Source organism: Pomacea canaliculata, linkage group LG1 (assembly GCF_003073045.1).
Source record: "Pomacea canaliculata isolate SZHN2017 linkage group LG1, ASM307304v1, whole genome shotgun sequence".
In the NCBI taxonomy this organism is placed as follows: Eukaryota; Metazoa; Mollusca; class Gastropoda; order Architaenioglossa; family Ampullariidae; genus Pomacea; species Pomacea canaliculata.
Window position 1 is genome coordinate 28,859,378 of NC_037590.1, and position 9,659 is coordinate 28,869,036.

At 38.1% G+C, this 9,659-nt stretch overlaps 1 protein-coding gene across 2 annotated transcripts; it reads left to right on the forward strand.

Annotated features, from left to right (window-relative positions):
• The first annotated feature begins 3 nt into the window (after nt 1-3).
• On the forward strand, nt 4-9,265 carry LOC112557075 (activating transcription factor 7-interacting protein 1-like). 2 transcript variants are annotated; one of them, XM_025226704.1, is made up of 10 exons: nt 4-155; nt 1,853-2,065; nt 2,550-2,606; nt 2,942-3,157; nt 3,634-4,017; nt 4,555-4,734; nt 5,320-5,625; nt 6,812-6,938; nt 7,064-7,179; nt 7,390-9,265. In XM_025226704.1, exons 1-10 carry the CDS (start codon nt 39-41, stop codon nt 7,546-7,548), a joined length of 1,875 nt encoding a protein of 624 aa, XP_025082489.1. In that variant the 5' UTR covers nt 4-38; the 3' UTR covers nt 7,549-9,265. The 2 variants fall into 2 exon arrangements, with proteins under 2 accessions (XP_025082489.1, XP_025082496.1); XM_025226711.1 differs by having other exon boundaries at nt 4,561-4,734.
• Nucleotides 9,266-9,659: the final 394 nt, after the last annotated feature.

Below are 9,659 nucleotides of genomic sequence, written 5' to 3' on the forward strand. Positions count from 1 at the left end.
AAGTGGAATCAGAAAGTTTAGATTGTGAGGATTCAAACATGGAGGATTCTGAGTCAGCAGAAAAACATTCAGAGGGGGTCAGTCTCTCAGCTTCAGATGATGAAGATGACAGGACATCTCTTTCCAGCCCTAAAACACTTCGGCTTACAAGCAAGGTATGTAAGCTTTCAGCAAGCTTTCATTGAAATTTACACATTGTGAGAAAAGAACAAAATGATTAAAAATGTTCAGCAGAATGTCATGCTTTTAATGCAATGTTTATAAAGCTCAGCAGTATGTTTCTTGAATAGAGATTTTTAAAAATTTTATTTTGTTTGTCTCATAAGTATGTGTCATGTGATATATGTAAGTGTCACAGTGTATGTGCAATTTTCGTGTATTTGACAATTGGAACAAGAGTTAATATTCCATTTGTGTTTCAGTTTTCTTGCGGGAATAATCAAATGACCATCATATATACATTGATTAAGTTAGAAAAAAATTATTATTTATGGCATGTAAGTTATTTGTACTATGATGTCCCGAATGATCAAATATTAGACGGCATATTATTTGCATGATGGTAACTAAAAAATGATGGGTGGTCTGGTGATGCAGTGAGGAAGTGCTTGTCATCAAAGCGGTGAATATTGGGGTTAGGAGTTGAGAGTGGGTCAACTCTGCATGGATAGTGAAGGACATCACTGTGCTGTCAAAGTGCAGTTTCAATGGTTTTGCAGCAGCATGATGATGGAACTAAAAGCTTAACCACTTTTTCTGCTTTCTGTGTTTCTTGTTCTTCAAGCATTGTTTCACCAGCTGTCTTGATCCTGGACTTTTTGTTTTGCTGCTGTTGCTACTTATGGATCTTCGTAATTTCACTAGTCTGCTTATATTTTCGGGCTGTATTTGGGAGCATGAGAGGAGTAGGCCTTGCAGTTACAATTACCAGCTTTGTTTTGAGAGAATTGTATTTAGGATCCATATCTGATGTAGGAGGAGTTAAGCTGGGAGTCATTTTTTACAAAGTTGTTTTCTGCAAGAGTTAATCCATGACTAAGATGACGGTGTGGTATGCAAACAGGCATGTGGTTGGTAGCAGTATTCAAGCTGTTAACATTTTGCTTAACCCACAGGAGACAATTGACTGATCTTTGCAAATTGCTTTTGGTTAGGACAAGATTGCTTAAAGTGTGCATTTTTTTAATAATCAGAAATTCTTTTGGATGCTTGATAAAGAGCAATACATTTCTGTTAAAAGTAAAACTACCATTTACTGGAATAAAGAAATAGTTCACATTGTGGTTCTTGTAATACATTATGTAAGTGAATTCACTGTGTGTACAATGTTGAAAAATTAACAGAAAGATAACACATAACATTATGAAAGCACAGTGCACTTTAGAGTATATAACACATTAGGAATAGTGAATAAATTGAGTGCAGTTCGCTTGACAGTGAGTAGCCTGTAGAAGTCAGTTCGCAGAAATGCAAACAAAACACTTAACTCATGTGGCTTGTAGATGTTGATCACAATCATCAGACATCGTGCAGTTTTGACAGTGTGGCCTGTATCGATCAGCTATATACAGGTCACAGAGATACGACCACAGTGCATGTAGCTCAGCACTCGTCAAAGACTGTACTGCAGGCCAAGCACCTGATGTTTGCCATGCAAACACTTTTTTTTCCTTTTTCTGAGATAATTTTTTAATCGTTTGATTCTAACTTTCCTTTGGTTTTCTGCAGCTGCTAAACTTTTCTGTAAACTAAGATATTGGCCAGATGTAGAATTAGTCTTACCTAGGAATATGCGTCATGTTTAAGTTAACCCACATAAATGTTTCAGTACACGCATTTTTTTTATTTCCAGGAGCTGGACAGTGTTGTTCGCAGTAAAGTGAAAGCATATTTGGCACGACACCAAGGAGCAGAGTTGAGAGTGATGAATGCAAGGATTCAAGAACTCATGAAATCAGAGGAAGAATGGCGTAACAAAGCCAAAGACTTTGAAAGGAAATTGACTGAGCTGACTTTAAAGCAGCACAAGCTGGAAAAGCGTAAGGCGCACACTGCAGCTCTCAGGGTGGGTATTAAAATTTCTATGGACATGAAGCATAATTTGAGCAGTCATTACAAAAAGATAACAGAAGATGAGACAGAATTAGCACTTTATATACTGAAGATAAAAGGCATTCAACCTGTAAATAAGTTTTGCATTTCTGTTATAAAGAAAGCTGCTAAGTAAATATTCAGATAAATTCTCTTAATAAGCCATCAGATTGTCTGATGTTATTAAACTGTATTTGCAAGAGTCTTCATTCCTGTAAATTTTATTTAAATATATCTTGATTAGTTTGGTAGGATTTTTCTTCTGTTCTTTTTTTAAAGCAGGTATTTTGCACCACTTAAGTCTCACCTATCCTACATTCTGGTGTTAAGGATAATGATTTTTTAAAAATATAATAAAAAATTTCTTAATCTATATTGGCATTCCTGTCGTCTAAAGTCCATCAGTCCATTTTTCATTTTGACATGATTGTAATCTCTATTTCTGTCTTCCAACACAGTCGATCACCACTCGGAACATTGGTGTTCAAGTCAATGAAGAAAAGTTGAAAGCAAATGTAAGATTGGTTTAAAAAACTTTTCATGTATTTCCATGTTATATAATGTGGATAATTTTTTAAGGTGGGTGATTTAAAGATAGTAATTTCCCAAATTGTTTTATTTGTGAGATGCAAGCATTTGCAGAGATCATTCCTCTCAAAAAGAGGTAAAAATCTCTAATATTTTCATGGAACATGGATACTCATATTGTAAAAGCAGCATCAAGGGGTTAGAGAATGTAAATTAAGTGTATCACTGTACTGATGTATCAAGGATTTGTCCTCATTTTGCTCATAATTAAGTTCTTTATTGCAATTTTTTAAATGTAACTAAATGTTTTTCATTGGCTTAGACTCCTCAGAAAATGTCCAAAACGGTGCCAAGTGGAAACGGAACACCTTTGTCATCTGCTGCATCTCCACCATCTCCTGTCCCAGCCTTGATGTTGAGCTCACTGCCAGGACAACCCAAAATTCTGACTCCTGTTTCATGCACTTCACCACCCAGCAAGGTCACTACTATCACAATAGGCCAGAACTTTGGTAATCGCAACACAAGTGTTGCACAGGTATGTCCTTGCTTTGTCACCCAGCAAAGCTGCTACCCTAAAAATTAAATAAGCATATTAAATGTCAGGGAACTGAAGTGTATGGCAAAGCCCAGTCTTTACCTTCCAGTGGGTTTTATTTTCTTTGATAAAGGTGCCCATCTACTAGATTTTTGTGTATGTTTTCCAGTCAAAAACATAGATGAGCATCAAACTCTCTGCACCAAAGTCATGTAGTAACCACCAGTAAACAGCATATGATGATGTGAAAAACAAACATTGAAAAAGATCTCTGGAAAACAAAAAGATTCACAAGCTTTTGTAGATCAATAATAATGAGCACTTGGTTTACCAGTGTATGTTTGTCTTTAGGGATAGGATAAGTGGGGAAGTGTTGAAATATTATAAAATATATTAGCGAAAACGTTTAATAAATTACAATTTTGATGCACATTTAAATTTTCTATTACATTTTAGTACTTTTCACCCCCTTTCAGCTCCTGTCTCAGACTGCACGTATGCCCACTGCTGCTACCAGCGTCAGTTCCTCAAGCAAGCCAGTATCTGTCCCCAGTAGTAATGGTCCTCGGCAACCATCTACACTGGTACCTGCCAGTAATGCATCAGTCCGCAGCCTGCTGGATCAGGCAAGCAGTCTGTCTAAAGTGACTACCTCAAATACTATCTCACCAACAAATCTGGTCTTTGTGAATACTTCCCCAGGCATGCCATTGGTTAGCAAGGGGATGGCTTCTGGTGCAGTGGCAGGTTCTGCCATCCTCACTGCTGCAACAGGAGTGACAACCACCCCTAGTAACATCAAAGTGATAGACCTAACCATGGAAGATGATGGTAGTGCTGCAAAACAAGGTGCAAAGCAGGTAATGGAAGAATGTTTAGGCAAGTCACGTATGTCGTCATGAGCTGACAAGGGAGGGATGTTGATGTTAACTGTGCAAGGGAAATAACTTTCTTCTGACAGCCTCCAGTTGTCTGAAATTTGTCGATGACCTTGCATTTCAGTGATGTTTGTGATCAAAGACTGTAGAAAGGATGGGACCTTATGGTCTGATTCACTTGTTTAGAATGTGTTCACCAAAGCATTTTGCTTGCTGGTTTGACTTTTAAAATAAAGTCCAGGTGAGACTAGTTAAATGAATGGTGGTCATTTCCCCTCAGCTGGCTATTTTTATTGTAAATGAGTCAGACAGCAGTATGGCATAAAATCCATAAAAGAAGACAGTAAGAGTATTAGTATTATGATTATGATAAAAAAACTCTTTTAAATGCTTCAAGAGAATTTAGACTTTAAAAGCTGACACTGATATTTTCTTGAGACTTGCAAAGAAAGTTATTGGGATAGTCATTTATTAGACAGCGTTTCACTTTTTTGAGGGTAGTAAATGATTTTTTCCTAGATGCAGGTGGTAGCTTCATCAGGCCAGATGCATAATTTGATGCCTCAGCAGATGGTCAGACAGATAACACCCATCAGCCAAGGTATTCAAGGCCCTACATCGGCAATCTTATTTAGCTCTTCAGCTGGCACTCAGATAGTGACTGCACCCAATATGCCTCGCCCATCAGGAATGATTCAGGTCAGTTGGAGTAGCTGAATTATAATAGCTTAGAGAAACCTTCCTAAAACAGAAAAACTGAAACTTCTTTTCTTTAAACTGAGGAAGGATAATCAGATTTTTAAACTATTTTTATTGTAGATGTGTTTTAAAGGCCGAAGTCTCCTGTCCGAGCAAAATGGAATGGTATCGCCTGTGCGAGGGAAGGTAGGAGTACATGCGGTGAGGACTGCTAGCAGCCAGTAGTCTCCAATTACTACCCAGACAAAAGGCGGGGTGGACATCACAGGCAGTTGGTGATGTTTGTGTACATCTAGCCCGCCCACCAGTTGATGTAGTGACTGGGGGCAAGTGACCACTGGCTGTCGGCACCACTTGTGCTCCTACCTTCCCTAGCGCGGGCGATACCATTTTAAAAAAACGCCCACCAGGACTTCGGCCTTTAAGAGACATAGACTTGAATGTCTTGTTTTAGAGAGATGTCTCCTGTGTGTAGTGATAAATGGAAACTGAGCTTTTCTGTCAAAAGATAGTTGGAAAAACTTTAGTTGATTTGCAATTGATTGTACGGAATGAAGATAGAACTGAACTGTTTTTTACTTTTAGGTTGTGACAATTGCCAATGCAGCACCTTTACGGCCTGGGTCATTATTGACTGTGGTGTCTGGTCAGCCAGCACTGGTGCGTCAGCCTAACCCTTCTACCACCGGTGTTTCACGATCTCAGACTCCTCAGATTTTGGCTCAGCCTCCACCAGCAATGACTATTATGCGCCCTGCTCAAGTTCTTGGTCTTAGCACTACTGTGCGCCCATCTTTGGCCACCAGCACCACAACCACTACTGCACGAATGCCGGTGGTGGCAACTGGTGTTATTCCCTCTTCAACTGCACCAGTTGCCTCGCAGGATGCAGTAAGTTTTGTGTTTCTTATTTCTGTGCTGCTGTTATGGACAAAAAGTTTATGAGGCTGAATTCTGAAAGTAAGAAAACTGTGTGAATTAACTAGCACAGGTACTATGAGTTTGTGAAACAGGCATTGGTTTTTTTTTATATAATGCTAGTCCTTTTTCACACCCTTTTGCAATATCATGTAATCTCAGCTCTTGTTCTTGTTATTTGGTTCCTATTTGTGTTTTCTGTATTTGATTTTATTCTTCGTTTAGTACGGTTGTTAATTGTTTTATAACTAATATGTTATTTGTTTGTTTTCCTGTCCCTCGTATGCTGTCCATGTTTCATTCTTGTTCTTAAGCGCTAAGAGTATACTCCTTAGGAGTGTGAGTATGCGCTTTACAAATTTTGCATTTATTATTATATATATCATGACGATGATTTCTATAGCACCTTTCTCCACCATTAAGGTGAACTTGGACTGCTTTACACAAAGAACACCACACATGTGATAAATGCTAACACCATACAGTTGTCAATTCTGGAATCGAGGAATTATGAGGAACTGTCCCATGGTGGTAGAGTAAGCTAGCATAGGTTTTGTTCCATTGACCTTATCTAGCAGTATCTGAGTAATAGGTATGCCTATAAAGAGTGCCTGTCCATTGGCCAGCTCACAGGCCAAGATACCCGCATTGTAAATGTCAGATTTAATATTGTATCTAGCCAGATTCTTTAGTTCAAGAATTTCTGAACTGAACCACTGGATACAATCAACAGCACGTTTGTAGTCATAGACTGTTTACAGGCACTGGCCCCATACGATTGTGGAGAGAGTTGTGAAGGCCAGTGAACACACCTGTCCGCTAGCTGATATTAAAACATGGCTAGCCTTCAGGCCAAGTATTCCAGAGCATGCAGCACATCCTGCAAGATATATGTGACCGCTAGCTCTGGCAGTCCTGCTGTAAAATAGGCATGCAGCAGATCACGTCAAGAACCATAATCCATAACATGTGCATATATGTAAAATAAAGATGAATGTAGTCATGTGTTGAGCAATCAGAAAGGAGCACTGTGCAGGTTTCGGGCTCAGATGCCAGCAGTATCCAGTTTCTCAAAGTTCTAGGTTTCAAAATTTACTTTTTTTTCTAAAACCATTGTTTAAGGAAAACAGGACTTTTCACTTCATTTTGAAATTTTCAGAATGTACCCAGCAAGGCAAAAATTCGCCATCCAGCTCCTCTTCCAGCAGCAGTCACCTATCACTTGCCCAACGAGACAAAACCACCACCACCACAGCCTGGACTTAAAATTTCTCGGGTTAAACAAGGTATACATATATATTGCTTTAAGTTTTAATGATTACTGTTTTCACCAAAACTATAAGAAGAGACATTTTATATTACAGAAAATATGTAGTCACATAACTAATATTTATTACATTTTTTAATATAGGTATTGTACTATCATGGAACATGACTATACCAAAGGACTGTGTGGAAATCGCTTCCTATCAGCTGTTTGCCTATCAAGAAACCAGTGCGCCACCTAGTACATCGCTCTGGAAAAAAGTAAATGTGTTTTTGTTATTTTCACTTGATTGGTTGGTGAATGTTGTTGCTTGGTCTTTCTTTGCCGGTGCAGAAGATACATAAGGCATTTCATGAAATTAACAAAAGTTTGAATAGGAGCATAACTTATGAACATTTCTTCAGATGTAGTGCTAGCTGTTACCAAATTCTTTTATAGGAGATAACAGATTGTGGATTCTTTTGCCTCAGGTTGGTGATGTAAAGGCTCTACCACTTCCAATGGCTTGCACACTGACCCAGTTTCAAGATGGCAACAAATATCACTTTGCTGTGAGGGCTGTTGACATCCATGGCAGGACTAGTAATTTTAGTGATCCTGCTTTCATCTTCCTGTCAAAGACATCGTAGCTGGACAAGACCTGTTTTGGAAATAAAGGGCGTTCAGGGGAAAAGTGTGGCCTGCGTAGCTTTTCTCGTGTGATTCACTTTAAGGTTTTGTCTGCATGTTTAGACCACAACTACATCATTGTTTGCTGCCTTTTTGTCTGGTACTGAAATTGCCGTAAAATTGAAATTTGTTGTGTATAGCAAACTGTGAACAGTCTTTTCTAATGCATGTTTTGACTGTTTTATGCATGGTGAGTGAGTATTTACTGGTTTTTAATTGTTTAAATATTACATAGTGTTACTTATTTCTTGCCTGAGCGAGAGAGAGGAGGGTAAGAGGGGTAACTATGTGTATGAGTGTAAAGTTTGTTTCCTGGATGTAGCCTAATGATTAGTTTATATGTGTGAAATATATTTTTCACAGAACAGTGCTGCTCCAAATTTGAGACAGAAGTGTTGGAATTACTGAAGTAACACTTTTATCGTTGAACTACAATACGCTTTATTAAAGGTCTCACAACATACAGGGGAAGGAGGAAATTACCCTAATTGTACAGGGGACATGACCTTAATTGTACAGAGATAATGCACTAATGACATTTGTGTGAGAAGGGAAGAAAACTGGCAGTAAATAGGAAAAAAACCCAACCTTGGAGACTGATGATGAACCTTTTATTTGAAAAAGAATTAGAATTCGGCATTCTTCAGAAAATAAACATGGCCTTTCAAAGCAACTTTAACAAGTCTGTGCACCCAAGGGCATTCCTTTGCAGCTGCTAAAAAACATAATATGCATTCAGCATGATAAAAACCACTTTTTGCTGCCACACTCAGCCAGCAAAGTGAATGCTTTATATCTCTGCCCACCAAAATTAATGTCTTATTAGTCATTAACAACAAATTGATATGGCTGTCCTTAGAACTAAGAAAGTTAGACATTACATGGTTGTTGTACTGATTAACATTCAGCTGCTGTCATGCCTTACCCTTGTGCTTATGTTGTTATTTAAATGTCCACAGTGATACCTATTTCCATGCAGGTCTGATGGCCAAGCTGTTAGTTTTAATGCACAAACTTCTGCTCCACTGATCTCATTCTCTGGGAATGTCGTTTGTATTTTACCTTCAGTTTCAAATTAGTTTACAGTGATATCCACCATGTTTTGTTTTTTTTCTGAGGTGACTTTTTTTCCTTTTGATCAGAGAATACTCTTATAAATAATAAATCTTATAAATAATTTCATGCGATGATTTATTCTCTTCATTGGTCCTCAGACATTTCAGTCCTTTGATGTGTCGTTGGGGGTAAGGACATAGCAGCTGACAAGGCTTGCCACACTTACCTTTTTTTGGGTGATCGTGAGAAGGTCCTGTACAGGATGACCAGTTCAGTCTTTGACGTTTGTTAGCCAGTTCTTCTTCTGGCCACTGCAGCATCAGCTGCCCTGAAGGATACTCTTCAACAAGGTGTCGTTTTAGTTCACGTGGCCAAAGAAGAACAGCTTACATCACTTGGCTGTTGCAAGTAGAGGTTCCTGGCTTTCTACAAGTGTAGCAACCTTGTTCTACACAAAATCATTGGTTCTGTTCTCTGAGATCCAAAAGTTTAACAAATTTGAGTATCATAAGATGTTTAGAAGTTTCAGTTTAGAATATGTGTGATAGAAAACTACTTTCCTTATTATTAACTCTACAGTTTTGTATTTCTGATCATCCACTGAATAAACCTTTTTTTTTTGTTTACACATGTTCAGCGGTACTGTGAAGAGTTAAACATAGCTGAATTCAAAAGTAGGGAACATGCAGTTTGGTAATCAGCAAATACTCTTTCTTTTGCTTGAAGATAGCTTAAAGATATTAGGCATGGAAGAAATTTACTAATTCACTAGTTTGCATTTGTCTCTTATGCAAATTGAAGTTGATAGATTATTCACAGATAAAACATTGCATGTACACACCACAAAAGAACATGCTTTTACTGTTCTCTTATCTCCATACAGATGGGATAATTAGATACCCCCACTTCCACACAGGTATCGAAAAATGTAGGATTTAGATATATGTAAAGCTTTGGCTTTAAGGAAAAACAGCGGTTAAAATATATGTTAATGAAAGAGAAGTTCTCTTATGAT

Excerpts from the sequence above, each read along its gene's own strand:
- LOC112557075 (XM_025226704.1), top strand. The coding sequence starts at position 39 with ATGGAGGATTCTGAGTCAGCAGAAAAACATTCAGAGGGGGTCAGTCTC. Across the intron at positions 2,607-2,941 it reads AAGAAAAGTTGAAAGCAAAT|ACTCCTCAGAAAATGTCCAA; the intron begins GTAAGATTGGTT and ends TCATTGGCTTAG. Across the intron at positions 7,180-7,389 it reads GTACATCGCTCTGGAAAAAA|GTTGGTGATGTAAAGGCTCT; the intron begins GTAAATGTGTTT and ends CTTTTGCCTCAG.